The sequence below is a fragment of the Sapajus apella genome, unplaced genomic scaffold (genome assembly GCF_009761245.1).
Source record: "Sapajus apella isolate SASKATOON/1434 unplaced genomic scaffold, GSC_monkey_1.0 scaffold122, whole genome shotgun sequence".
NCBI classification, from domain to species: domain Eukaryota; kingdom Metazoa; phylum Chordata; class Mammalia; order Primates; family Cebidae; genus Sapajus; species Sapajus apella.
The window spans coordinates 7,275,898-7,290,672 of record NW_022437062.1 but is presented as its reverse complement, the minus strand read 5'-3'; the positions used below and the strand labels follow the sequence as shown (position 1 = coordinate 7,290,672).

General features: G+C 42.3%; 1 protein-coding gene across 16 annotated transcripts in view; it reads right to left on the bottom strand.

The window, feature by feature from the left end:
• RYR3 (ryanodine receptor 3) overlaps positions 1-14,775 on the bottom strand; it is a 553,391-nt gene that overhangs the window by 21,665 nt on the left and 516,951 nt on the right. For 14 of the 16 annotated variants that reach the window (XR_004263777.1, XM_032261324.1, XM_032261330.1 and 11 more), the window contains 7 exons: positions 13,527-13,655; positions 9,848-9,952; positions 7,668-7,749; positions 5,697-7,024; positions 3,436-3,494; positions 2,277-2,448; positions 1,055-1,141 (listed from right to left, as the gene is read on the bottom strand). Coding sequence is in view for 15 of the 16 variants with exons in the window: in XM_032261324.1 (XP_032117215.1) it covers positions 1,055-1,141; positions 2,277-2,448; positions 3,436-3,494; positions 5,697-7,024; positions 7,668-7,749; positions 9,848-9,952; positions 13,527-13,655 (1,962 nt within the window). In the remaining variant the exon portion in view is untranslated. Of the gene's footprint in view, positions 1-1,054; positions 1,142-2,276; positions 2,449-3,435; positions 3,495-5,696; positions 7,025-7,667; positions 7,750-9,847; positions 9,953-13,526; positions 13,656-14,775 lie in introns of those variants that run through there. The other 2 variants (XM_032261337.1, XM_032261340.1) reach the window with 2 other exon arrangements.

Sequence of the window (14,775 nt, the reverse complement as noted above, 5' to 3'; positions counted from 1 at the left end):
AAAATAAAAAAAAAAAAAAAAAAAAAAAAAAAAAAAAGACAAAACCTATCTCCTGAAAAGAAAGCAAAAAAAATTAAAATTAGGAAACCTCTACTACATATGCTTTTAATCCTTATGCCACAGAAGGAATCTCTGATCATGCTGTGGCCTGAGAGGAGGCTAAGACACAAACACACACACGGATGTGATGTGTGTGCCCGCTCCCCCACCCGCACACCACCACCTAGCCGGAGACTCAGTATTTTCCATTCTTTCTGAGATGCTATTCTTACACAGATGACTCTCATATCTACATCTTTGAGGCTTTTGTGCTGTAGCTCTAACTGCTTGCCGGCTTTCTCTACTTGGATGGCTGTCTGAAGTCACCTCAATCTCCATGTGTTTAAAACCAAGCTTTGTCTCTCTTGGCTACAGACTTCCATTTTTCTCTTATGTGCAACAGAAGGTCATTAGTTTGTTGACTGGAAAGTTGGTGTGGATAAAAGAGGCAAGAGATGGAAAAGCCAGTTAAAGACTATGCCGAGAATTCAGGAGCATTCATTAATTCATTGTGCTAACAATTATTACGTGCCTACAGCATGCAAGACCAACTTGCCAATGTTCAAAACCTTCATTTAACTTGAGCAGTCCCCTCTCTTCCCAAATCCTGCTAATTCTTCCTTTAAAATGCTTCTAACAAGTAGGCCAACTATAATGGCTCTTGGTTACCTATTCCTTGAAGAAAGAATTGTATTTATTATTCATTTTGAAATACCTTGCGGTTCCTAAATAGGGTCTGGCTCATGGGAGATGCTCAACAAGTATTTGACGACTAAATTAAGTCATGACTAAAGTAAGCATGAACTATAGAAACAGTCCCCTAACTGGATCCCTTGTCAGTACTCTCCATTGCTAGAAATTGTATTCCTTTTAGAAGCCAATGTCTTAGAAATACGCTTATGTATTAGAATTTTTGATACAATTAAGACTATAAATTCTGCCATGATTCTTTTTCTACATGTATCATAGTTAGTATACAGTATATTTAGCAATTAACCCCTGATTGAAGTATCACCTTATAAAAAAGCAGGATGAAGTTGATAGCGAAGGCTACAAACAGAGCAAGAAACCTCAGGTTGTAGAAATTCCTGGCCAGGTAATGCTGCAAAGAAAAGGACAGACAGAAGTAGAAGAGCTTTGCAAGGAAAAGAGAACTTCCTGCTTTCACACAGAAGGTCAATTCCGGTTAGAAGTTCACACATGACAAGTCCTACTCTTTGATGACCGCTCTTTTAGGGCAACCATGGCATTCTTAACACAGGCATGGCATGACTGTGTTATGTCATGAACATGGGACCAAAATGTTGATTTGAAAAAAAAATTGCTTAGAATTGCTATAAAGAATCCTGCTCTGGCTCATTGCTCAGGGAGCCAAAGGTGTAAACACGCCACCAGCAGAGGACTCGAGCTGTGCCTTGAAGTGCTGTGTGTATGCGTTTTCATGATCACCCCACGCAGCAAGCAGTCTATTAGGAAACTATAAGTGATCTAGGCTCGCAGAAGAACCTTGGCAACTCCTACCCTGAATGTAGCTATCATGTGGCCTCAGTCCTCATTCCTTTCCAAGCTACAGTTCCAGGAGCCTCTTCTCCCTTGGTGGGAGCAACATTCCCATTCTCACTGCTATCTTCCCCCAAAAAATTGGCATCCAAAGATTGGAGTGGAAGCTGCCTGGGTAAAGTTTCCAATCTCTCTGTGGGGAGCCCTCCCTAATGGTACTAGGGAAGGTGTGGTACTGGCCTTCAGCCACTGTACCTCAGTGGGCAATGTATCAGAGAAAGTATTACAAGCTGTTCTAGGGTTTGATTGCATATAGAACAATCAAGGTTTGGAGGACTAGTGTGGGAAGATAACCTAAGAGGAACATTCTTTCTGATTCCCACATGATCGAATCACTTGTGAACTTTTGGACCAGGATCAGCTATGTCCCCACATAATACACACAAAGGACAAGGTAGAAAGAGGTGTTCCTGCTCTCCTGGTAAGGAAGCAGGTCAGAGAGGACACCTTGCTGATAGCAGAGCTGTTTTAAGACTGGGGTTCTTTCCAGACTCTCCCCCTTTTCTTTTCCTCCAACAGAAAAGGAACAGGTAGACATATGGGAGGAAGAAAGTTTAGGAATGAGAAAAGGGAGGAAGCGTAACTGATCAAACAGTGAAACAAATCAGAGGCACCTCTCTGCCATCTGCCTGGGCCGATGCCTGCACCATGAACAGGGCCAAGGCTGGAGCGCTTACCAGTAACTTGGTCTGATAGATTTCCAGCCCTTTAAAGAAATTCGCCATGAAAGCTTCCGGCTTCTCAACCTTCTGACCACGCCGTCGCTTCTTCTTTTTTGTCACTTCTGTCCACAGGTACTCAGCTTCCTCCTCTTCTTTGTCTTTGTCTTCCTTCTCTCCATCTTCCATGCTGCAGAAATGGGAAACCCACTCAGCAGGGGAGAAGGGAAGGAGGTCTGGCCCAAAAGGGGAGACTAAAGAGAAATCTGGGTTGAGAGGAGCAGGAAGTAGAATCATTCCTTGAGGGTGGACATTTCAGGTGTTTATCAAACCACAGTGGCTGGACATTAAATTTAGATTTAATGAATGCTGGCCACTTGGATTGGCCATGATCTTGGTGTACATCAGCTATATACAAGTTGATACTCTTCTGAAATTAGACTTAACCATTTTTTCCCTTCTGAAGTTACCCTTTATTTTCTAAATAGTAGTACCTACTCTTCTAAGCTTCTGGCAAGATTTAATAAGATACTCTACAGAAGACCTTAGCACAGGCCTGACAAATAAAAGGTATTTAATAAATATTATATATCATTGTCATCATCAATATATGAAGTTGCAAAGTCATCTAGCCAGGTAGTGAAACTCGGATCTGCTAGTGGGATTATAAACTTAGCAAGATGAATATAATGTATTTACTACATAGCTAGGGTAAAAGGAAATATACCCAGGGCTTGTAGAATAATTGCTTGCATTGATAGAAATCAAGTTTTCTATTTACTATAGCAACAGAATATCAGATGCTCTCAATAACTATCTTTATTTTTTCTTTTTCTCTTGCTTTCAAGACAAGGTCTTGCTCTGTTGCCCAGCTTGGAGTGCAGTGGCGTGATCTTGGCTCACTGTAGCCTCAACCTCCTGGGCTCAAGCAGTCCTCCCACCCCAGCCTCCCAAGTAGCTGGGACTACAGGTGCACACCACCATGCCCAGAAATTTTTGTATTTTTATAGAGATGGAGTCTCATTATGTTGCCCAGGCTAGTCTTGAAGTCCTGGGCTCAAGTGATCCTCCAGCCTCAGCCTCTCAAAGTGCTGGGATTACAGGTGTGAGCCACTCTGCCTGGCCTAAAAACTATCTACCATAGCAGTAAGAGTAGCTGATGTTACCAAGAACTTACTCTGCCTTCTCGGATTCCACTTTTCCTTCTGCTTCATTTGCTGCTTTCATCTCTGCTGCCTAGATAAAAATAACAATCAGTCAAGCTTTCCTCAGATTGCTCTGAGGTCATGATGATGAGACATTTTCTTGGCCATTTGCTTCTTGGTCACAAATTTCAGTGGCTTTTTCATGTTTCTGCTTCTCCCAGGACCACTCAACATAAGTATCCTGCTATGTCTATCAAGTGACTCTGAAGAGATGCCAAGACAAAGATTTGAAACTTGGAAACTCAACTGTCCTTCTATGGTTAACTCAATTCAAAGAGGAAACTTGTGTTAGGACATCGTGAGGGCCTCATGGCAGTGGTTCTCCTGCTCTGTGGGGTCGGAAAGAGATGGAGCACAGATCAAACCAAGTTCCATCGGCCTGCTTGCATCTCACAGGCTGCTTCCTGCCTTGTCCTTAATCCTCTTGCCACTATCCCAGTCCCTCTGGCTGAGGATCACTGCACTTAGAATAAAATTCAAGCTGCTCAACATAGCCTATGAGTCTTGCATGATCCTGGGATTTCTCTTCATCCCCACCTTGTACCATTTGACTTGTGTCCTATACCCAAACACACAGACTTCCTGTAACATTCCCTATCCTTCCAGGCATACTTTCCAGAGAAGACTTAGCTGTATCCTCTGCCTGGAGTATGACTGCCACAGCTTTTCATAGGCCTGCTACCTGTCAGGACTTGACTCATGATACCTTTTCAGAAGCCTCCTCAACCTATTTCTGATGGGCCTATATTCACTCTGTAACTTATTGTATGTTCATGTATTCTTTTATTCTTTTTTTTTTTTTTTTTTTTTTTTTTGAGATGGAGTGTCACTCTTATTACCCAGGCTGAAGTGCAGTGGCACGATCTCGGCTCACTGCAGCCTCCGCCTCCTGAATTCAAGCTATTCTCCTGCTTCAGCCTTCTGAGTAGCTGCGACTACAGGTGCCTGCCACCATACCCGGCTAATTTTGTTACTTTTAGTAGAGATGGGGTTTCACTATGTTGGCCAGGCTGGTCTCAAAGTCCTGACTTCCAGTGATCCACCCACCTCAGCCTCCCAAAGTTCTGGGATTACACGTGTAAGCCACTGTTCCTGGCTGCATGTTCATGCATTCTAACATGCAGCACAAATGATAATTATCTTATTTGTTGTCTTCTCCCACTAGAAGGTAAGATCCATGAAAGCAAAAACGTGGTTTCTGCTTTGAACCTATGTATTCCCATATCCCACAGCCTGGCACACAGCAGTCCTGGAATGGGACCCTATTATGTATCAAACTGTGTTCTACGTTTTGGGGCTACATCAGGGAGCAAAACAGAATAATATTGTAGGAATGCCGATTCTGATGTTTTCTTCCCTGAATGTTCAAACCAGGTGAGAGTTCTGTCCTACAGAGAACTGTAATACCTGACATTTCTCCTTCCTAGCATTCTTTATACCTGTCTTGACTTGTCCAATACCTTTCTTCTCTACTGAACTGTAGGGACAATGTGTTTCTTATTCACCACCACCATATTCCCAGAGACTAAATTAGTGACAAGTGCACATTAACTTTTCAATAAATAATAATGGAATGAATGAATGAATGTTTTTGGGCTTGGATCTTTTCACACTTCTCTACTCTCTGATGCTAGAATGACACTGTGAATTGGATACTACAAGAAAAGGGAACACCCAGAACCTTCCATGGTCAAGGGGCTCTGAATTCCCACTATCTTGTTCTATTAATCTAGTTGACATGAAATACTAACTCAATAGTGGGTGTATCACAGGGATAAAAATGTCCCAAGCATGATCAAACTCAATGAGAGGCTATGCCAAATCCTAAGATATCATTTTGACCTTTTAAAACCCTGAAAAACCACTGTCTCAAAATGAAGGCTTCGTGTTGTTATACTTGGTTTTCTATGCCTTTGGTTCACTGAATGAATCTGCACAGCACGAGAACTAACCTTCTAATAAAAGACTGAGGCAAACTATTGCAGGCCATCAAGTCTGAATTCTACAATGTAAACTAGAAGACCTACCAATGACTAGACACTGAGATGACCATGTAAGTCTTAATTTCTGCAGACATGTCAGAAGTGGAATTATAAGATCAGCATAGTCATACCAGAGTGATTGTCTAATACAGTATTGGCACCTGGGGAATGGTGTCAGTACTGATCACAAGATATAGTGGCAAGTCTTATTCTGGAGATAAAGAAAGATGAAAGAAACAAATGACACTTACCTGTGCTTTCCTCTTCTTCTGTACAGTACTCTCTAACGTAGGGGGTTCGTCCTTGCCAGTAATTTCTGAGAGGTCACCCAAACCCACTTCAGGCCCATGCTTTAAGCTGCCCTCTTTCTTTGGGTGGAGTCCAAAGAGGTCTGACATGATATCTGCATCGCCCTTCTCACCCTTTATAAAGTGTACTAGTTCAGTGGTGATACCTGGCTCCATCACCTCTGCCCTCTCAGCCTCCATAGTGTCATCATGGATACCAAACTGGGTTGGGTCAGGCATATCACCCAGGATCTTGGTCACTCTGATGTTCTTTGCCCCTTCTACCAGGCCCCCTCCAAACACTGTGCTCCAGAGGATCTGAAAGATTCCTCCCAGGATGGTGAAGAACAACTGGAATAGACCCACAAACAGCATCCAGAAAAAGGAGAAGAACACCTTCACCAGCTCCTTCGCAGTCATCTTTTTCACGTTCCTGTACTGCTTCCTGAGGTTCTTCAGGGTTGCTCTCTTCAGAAAGTTGGCGACATTCCTCTTCACAGAGTCACAGGCCATAGCAAATGCAGAGGCCGGCTCGAAAGACTCATCTTCCTCCTCTTCACCCACAATTTCTAACACGTAAGAAGAATCTTCATCTTCTTCCTCCTCTTCTGGCCTGTCAGCTGAATCGGATTCAGAGATCTGAGATGCTAACTGCATTTCAAAGATGGTGTCCTCACAGAAGTTCACAAACAGCTCCATCTTCTCCTGCTCCCCACCTTCATTGACAACATCAAAAATGAACTGTCGCTTAGATTCCTTCACCTGGGGCTTCTCCCACTGAGTGCGACTGGATTCGCTGATCTCAAAATAAACACGCTCAATTTTCTTGGCCCCACCCATGATCTCAATACGTCCTAGGTATGGTTCGAAGTAATTGAGCACACTTTCTGCTGGGTCCAACAGACACTTCAGGCGGGAATCATTTGGCATGTGTTCAGAAAGATTTGTCAATAACACAGCCACATTAAACCCTATGTCCTTGGCTGGCTCATGGAACCGGTCTACAAAATCAATGTAATTAAACATGTCATTCTCATCAGCTTCTGCACACGAAAGGAGAAAGTCAATCTCTGACGGTGTGTACTGTTTTTGCCCTTCCATGGCCTTCTGGAATTCTTTTTTGGAGATAATTCCTTTACCATCTGGGTCATACTCTTTGAAGGTGTCTGAGCTGGTTAAGTCTTTAAGTTTCAAGAACATGTCAAAGAATTTCAAGATCATTTCTACATTGGTAGATGATTCTACCAGTGTGTCAACCATCTGCTTGCCAATGGTGCCATTTACCACATTCCCTGTGAGGCAGGTTCAAAAAGACATACAAATATATAAATAAACCCAAGCCATCATGTAATTTGTCAGGTAGCTATTTTTAGAAGACTTTTGTGCCAAATTAGTCAGCTCTTCTCTCACCGTGATGATGTAGGAGGGAGCAGCAAGCCATAAAGACTACACCACTAGGAGCCAAGGGGGAAAGAAACAAAGGGAAGAAGGAGGTGGCCATACCACTGCCTTTAACATGGCCTGGGGCCTGGGAAATGGTTTCATTATCAGATTGTTGGGGACACACGGGGATACACGGTGTCCCTCTGATCCCCTTAGACCTAGGAGGGTGCCCAACTAGATGGCTGGCATACACACTGGCAGCCAGATGTGTTGAAAAGCAATGGGGAGAGGGAGAGGATAGGGAGGAGCAAAGCTTGGAGGTTTTCCCCAGTTCATTCTGGCTTTCCTATTGATATAAAATGAATTGATTTCAGGCTTCGTCCATCAGACCAGGTGCCCCTCATTTCATTTTTTGTTTCTGAAAATTTGGCTTTCTGACCAATGTCATATGGCATCAGTGACCTGCCAGAAGGATAATCTGCATGATCAGTAAGGTTAGTGCTCAGACCAATTACAGTTGTGTGAAGGCCTAGTTATACCAAACAGCCCAACCTTCCAGGAGGGACAGAAGCATCACCACCATGTCCTGAAGGAGATCCAAGAGTTCCTTCAGCAGCTCGATCTGACTGGAATCCTAGAACAGAAACAGGAGATACCCCTGAGCTATCTGATCCCTCAGTAAAGTACAGGGCAGTGAGCAAGAAGAGCCTGCTCTGGAAAGGTTAGGTGCAGGCTGCGTCAGTGTCAGGGAAGAGCTTCCTTCTCATTCTGAATGAGGATGCCTTATCGTCCACTGTCTGCAGCACCGGGAGACTCACTGTAGCAGGACTCATCAACAAAGCTCCTTTACATTTTTCCTTTTATTAGTACAATGTGGCAGATAGACCAACTGTTGTCCAAAACTACTGAACAACCCAATGCACCAAAGAGCCTTCAGGTATCTCTAGTAGTTTATGTTGCCATTTTCTACAATGGAGAATTACCAGTGAGCTTTATGGGAATACGAGACATCTGGTAAAGGTATCAAGGTTTTAATCGCCAAATGGGTTCTCCTTTCTTTCTGGATTAGAGTCACCTAATTCTAGTTGGTGGTGATCTGGGTGCCACTTGTCCCTTTAAATGGTATAAAATGGAGGTTATTCTTCTCGACGGTTTAGATACTAGTCTGTTTGGTTTTAATTTCAGCAATGCAGGAAGAGCATTGCTAAGCTAACTCCATGCTTTATACCCTATGTCACAATAGGAAACAATTCTTTTTTTTTTTTTTTTTTTTTTGTGAGGACTGGGCTACACAGTCTTGCTCTGTAGCCCAGGCTGGAGTGCAGTGGCACAACCTTGGCTCACTGCCAACCTTTGCCTTCCAGGTCCCAGTTCAAGCAATTCACCTGCCTCAGCCTCCCAGTAGCTGGGATTACAGGCACACGCCACTATGCCCAGCTAATTTTTGTATTTTCAGTGGAGACGGGTTTTCACCATGGTGGTCAGGCTGGTCTTGGACTCCTGACCTCCTGATCCACCCGCCTTGGTCTCCCAAAGTGTTGGGATTACAGGCGTGAGCCACTGCTCCCAGCCAGGAAACAATTCTTGGAAGATCTGAGGTGGGCAATCTGGGGATTCAATTAAAAATGTATCCTGGGTCACATACCTTTTATAGACTCCCCCTCAAAAAAAAAAAAAAAAAAGAAAAGAAAAAAGGAAAAAACAAAAACCCAACCATAGCTCTTTGCCTAGCTCTTCAACTTTCAGAGGAATCTTCATTACTTATGGTATGTATCATACGTTATATACAAAATATCACAGAAGTATAGAATATCAGAGCTGGGAAAAGACCTCAGAGATCACCTATTCTAACTGAGTACTTTAGAGAAGATGAAACCAAAAACCAGAAAGGGAAAATGGCTTTCTAAAAGTCACTGGTGAGGAAGTGGCAGGCCTAGGGCTTTCATCTCAGGGACTCTACACCACACTGCCTAGCTGACATATAAATGGACATCTTACTGTCAAATTGGCAGCCCTCCCAGGAACTCTCTCCTCCCATAAGGCCAGAGTCAAAAGGGGAAAAATGAAAGGGTTAAATAGCACATTCCAGAAGAGAGGAGGCAGATGTGATAGCCTTGAACATTTAAAACATGATTTAAGTTAAAGCTGCAAATGTTACTCTAATCAGCCTGAAATACCTCCTGAAGGTCTCCTTCACGTGTTGCCATGTAGAGAGGCAATAAACTGCTACATATGCTACATTTATTTGTTCATAATAAATGCTCTGAGCGGTTCTGATTCATCTTGCCAGAGAGATGGGGAGTGAGAAGGAGAGGCTGAAAAAGGGAGGAAGGAAGCAGGGGTGAGGGAGAAGGGGGTGTGGATTTCAGTGACATGCAACATGGGACAGATAGGACAGGGGTGGTAGGGAGTGTTGATAAGTTGACAGAACAGTGACAAGGAAGCAGAAAGGATGAGCACCATAGAAAGCAAACATTGAGGCAATCACAAAAAGGGTAGGTTGGTGAGACACAAAGAAGGAAGCTGCGTTCATGCAAAAGCCCGCCTGGGACCCCCCTGGAGGCATTCATTTCTGTCTCCCATTTTGGCCCTCAGTTTTAAAAAATGAGATCTACTATGTGTGGCTTGTCCAGCCTTTGATCAAGCAGCCACATCACAATGGGAACAGCAAGGAGTGAGGACTGACTTAGCATTTCACACCAATGATACGTGCAGGGAATGGGCCACAGTACCTGAGAGAGTTTCATCTGCATATTAGCAAAGACATGGAGGAAGCCAACCACTGCGTCCCACAGCCTGCTGTGAGCCAGGCTCTGCTGGTTACCAATGCAAGGGCCCTATGGGGAAGAAGACACTCCATGTCACTTCAACATCACAGTTACTCTGAAACCTGTCTAGTAAGGGCATCTGATACCTACCTACATGAGCAGATAGACTTTCCAAAAGTCACATATTTCATAGTTTAGTATTTTCCTAGGATATTACTTTTTTCTTTTTCCTGATTGTAGGATACCATGTCTAGGAAAAACCACTAGGGATTTCACAGTCCAGATATTTTCAGAGACTTTCTTTTAGCCTCAGAATGAGTTCTTAGAAGTTTATAGTGGAAAACAATATTTAAAACTGTGAGATGCTGTGGTTGACACAGGGCTGAAGGGCAAGCTCCCCAGCCTCACCTTGGCCTCAGAGGCCTTCGGGGGAACTCAAGGGTGCTGCAAAGCACACTGTGAAAAACCAGGCCCTCACTTACCTATTGTTCCAGGCAAAGTTTCACATGGTGATAACGACACAGCTATCTAATTAAAAAAAAAAATCTGTGTAATAATCCTAGCATTCAACCACTTCTAGGATTCTCTTATTAACCTAAAATCAGATATAATAGAATCTCTAACAATCTTTTCTGAAAGTCAAATGAAGAGGAATAACTTAGTATGCATTTTCATGTTAATCTCTCTCTGTGTGTGTGTGTGTGTGTGTGTGTGTGTGTGTGTGTGTGTGTGCGCGCGCGCGCGCGTGTTTAAGACAGTCTCACTCTGTCACCCAGGCTGGAGCGTAGAGGTGCAATCTCGGCTCACTGTAACCTCTGCCTACTGGGTTCAAATGATTCTCGTGCCTCAGCCTCTCAAGTAGCTGAGATTACAGGAGTGCACCGCCATGCCTGGCTGATTTTTTTTGTATTTTTAGTAGAGACAGGGTTTTGCCATGTTGACCAGGCTGCTCTCGAATTCCTGGCCTCAAGTGATTCACCTGCCTTAGCCTCCCAAAGTGCTGGGATTATGGGCATGAGCCACTGTGCTCAGTCGATAATCCCACCATTTTTGAAGCTCATGATTAAGTCAACACTTCTTATCTTTTCTTTACAGTCTAGTTTTGTTTTTTGTTTTTTTTTTTTTTTTCTATCCTTTAACCAATCTCCAAATTACTCAATAAGAAAGTTTTAAAAGGAGCACAGATATTACCTTAATTTCTAGAAATGTCTTGGCAGGATACCCAAGATTTAAAAGGTAAGCAGGAGAAATACTGTCTGCATTCTCAAATCACAAAGGTTTGTTAAAAATCACTGTTTATATACATTCAGTGTCTGATCACTAGAAACCATTAGATTCTTTTTGAAACAAAGCTGGTTGCTGAAAGAAACTCATATTCACCAAAAATGAACTTCTCTTTTACTTTTAGGTTAGTGCTCCATGGGAAGTTCTGAAGATAAGGATGGCTTTTACAGAGATCAAATCAGATGCTTATCAGATATATTTAATGATCTCCTTAAGTACACTGCATTCTGTGAAACTTCAGAGAAGTAACTTGTTATTAGGTTTATCTCCTCGTGTCCTTACGATGCTTGAGCGAAAAGGATGTATCTCCCCTCAAAATCCTTTCAAGTTGACAGTGTTAGCTTTGTCTTTCTTTTAATGAGCAAATATGATCTGATTTTGCCAGTTGGCTCATCAGATGAATCTTTATGTGATGAGAATTTAATGTTTTTCATCGAACAAGTTTTGGCTCAGTCATATTACCTGTAAAAAAAAAAAAAGCCACAAAAACTCTTGGATTCTTGGAATATAAAATATTCTTTAGGAAAGAAATGAAGGTGTACAGGAAAAGGTAAAAAAACATTCTCCATTTCTTTCCTTACCTATCTCTTCTGTTTCAGCAAGACTGGCATAATTGCTGACATTATTTCTCATAAAGCCATGCATAATCCTATCTCTAAATTTTCCAAGTCACTGACACAGAATATACTTCCTCCTCTGTATCTATCCATAGCCTATGTGTGGTCCGATGGAGACTCAGGGCCCTTTGGCTTTTTTTTTTTTCTTTTTTTTTGAGACCGAGTTTCACTCTTGTTGTCTAGGCTGGAGTGCAATGGCACTGTCTCAGCTCACTGCAACCTCCGTCTCCCAGGTGCAGTGGTGTGATCTTGGCTCACAGCAACCTCTGTCTCCGAGGTTCCGGCGATTCTCCTGCCTCAGCCTCCCCAGTAGCTGGAATTACAGGTGCCTACCACCACGCCCAGCTGATTTTTGTACTTTTAGTAGACATGCAGTTTCACAATGTTGGCCTAGCTGATCTCAAACTCCTGACCTCAGGTGACTGACCCACCTTAGCCTCCCAAAGTGCTGGGATTACAGGCGTGAGCCACCGTGCCGGGCTACATATGTGGTTCTTAAGCACAGTATGTATGATCACGTATGATCATTTTTTCTTTTTTCTCTTTTGATATAGAGTCTCGCTCTGTTGCCCAGGCTGGAGTACAGTGGCACAATCTCAGCTCACTGCAACCTCCACCTTCTGGATTCAAGTGATTCTCCTGCCTCAGCCTCCTGAGTAGCTGGGACTACAGGCGCATGCCAACATGTCGGGTGAATTTTTTGTATTTTAGTAGAGACAGGGTTTCACCGTGTTGCCCAGGCTGGTCTCCAACTTCTGAGCTTGGACAATCTGCCTGCCTTGGCCTTCCAAAGTGCTAGAATTACAGGCATGAGCCACTATGCCCGGCCATATGATCATCTTATATTGAATAATTTTTCTTATATATATATTTGCTCAATTGCATTGTAAGCTCTTTATGGGTAGAGGCAATATATTGCGTTTCTTTTCATGAACCACAGCACAGAGTACAAGCTGAGTATTTTGTTGAATGAATGAATAAGAGCCCTATTCATGAGTCTCCTGATTATGGTAATCTGAAGATGAAGTGTTACTTCTGCTTCAAAAAAATCTTGTATCACAGAGGGTAATGATATGCTTACTAATTTTATAGCAAATTGTGCCTAAATACATCCTCTGCTCCTTTTCCAGAATAGTTAGACCACCATAGACAATGAATAGAAAAATACTATGGACAGAGACAGACTGCTGCAAGGTCTAGATATTTAACGTGAAATTCATTTGCAGATTTGACCACCACTGCATGTGGTTTGTGTGCTTCTGAAGTGACTTTTTCCACGGTGAATTTCTGACAAGTCAATAGGATCTCATAGATTCTGTTTTTAATCTCTATGAAGGTAACGTCGTTTATCCCTTAATTCCTTCATTCTGTGAATCCTTTCTCCACTCCACTCTCCATGCTGACTGAACAGATACATGCCAGACACTGTTCTAGATATAAAGAATTTTAAGTGTAGTAAAACATTTTCTTTCCACGAAAAATGTTTACTTTAGGAGGGAAAGCAAAAGGTTAACTAGATAAATGCAAGTCAAGTGTGAACACTGTAAATAGGTCCAGTGGGGGGGACCCCAAACTATGGCTTCTTGTAGAATGCAAGTATTATTGCTTCCTATTGATAGACAGAAAAGAAATACTGTTAGCATCAGGGCTGGATGTGTTCAACCAACTATTCCGTAGGGAATACAGAATATGGGCATGTCAACATTCTCTTTGTTCTCAAGCATGCACTCTATAGCACATACCTGGATGTATTCTGTAAGAGAATTGAAAATCTGCTTGGTGACTGCCAGAGCTTTGGAAAAATTGTGCTGTCCAGATTCATCAATGATGTCCTTCCCGGAGTAATACCAGTAGAAATCACTGATTGATTCCTAAAAACAAATGAGTAGAGCTTAGTATTTCTCAGACTTCAGTCGGTGAAGCCAAACTTCGTGTTTAGGAAGAGTACGTGAGAGTCATGCATCTCTATGACCTCTTTGCTCTGACAGGAGCCAGGGACTTTGTGAAGAAGTACAGAGATAACTGACTTCTAGAATCTTTCAAGCACAAATATCCCTCCAGAGGAAAGAATAGATAGGAGAGTAGACTGCCTTCAGCTGGAACTGGGAGACTATGAAATAGGATAATTCATTCAATGTGAAATATGTGAAGATAATGGTAATTATCCAAATAATTGTAGTAACAGCAACAACATAGTAGTTAATATTGTAATTGCCAGACATTGTTCTGAGTACATTAAATATACAGGCATCCATCAGAGATTCAGAGACAGTGTAGGTTTGATTACACATAAACTACAGTAAAATGAACATCACAATAAAGTCAGTCAGACAAAATGTTGATTTCTCAGTGTACATAAAAGTTATATTTACAATATGCTACAGTCAATTAAGTGTGCAATAGCATTATGTCTTTAAAATAATGTACGTGCCATCATTAAAAAAATACTTTATTGCTAACAAGTGCTAGCAATCACCTGAACTCTTAGCAAGTTGTAAGTTCCACCATCATTTTCCTGGTGGAGGGTCTTGCCTTGATGTTGATGGCTACTGACTGAACAGGGTGGTGGCTGCTGAAGGCTGGGGGGCTGTGGCAATTTCTTAAAATATGACAATGAAGTTTACTGCATCAATGGACTCCCTTTCATGAAAGACTTCTCTGTAGCCTGTACTGTTTGATAGCATTTTACCCACAGAACTTCTTTCGAAATTGGAGTCAATCTCAAACCCTGCCACTTCTTTATCAACTAAGTTTATGTAATATCCTAAATCCCTTTTTGGCATTCAATAATGTTTAGAGCACCTTCACCAGGAAGATTCCATCTCAAGAAGCCACTTTCTCTGTGCATCCATAAGAGGCAATTCTTCATTTGTCAAAGTTTGATCATGAGATCGCAGCAATTCAGGTACATGTTATTCAGGCTCCACTACTGATTCTAGTTCTCTTGCTATTTCCAAGACATCTGCAGTTATTTCCTCCACTGAAGTCTTC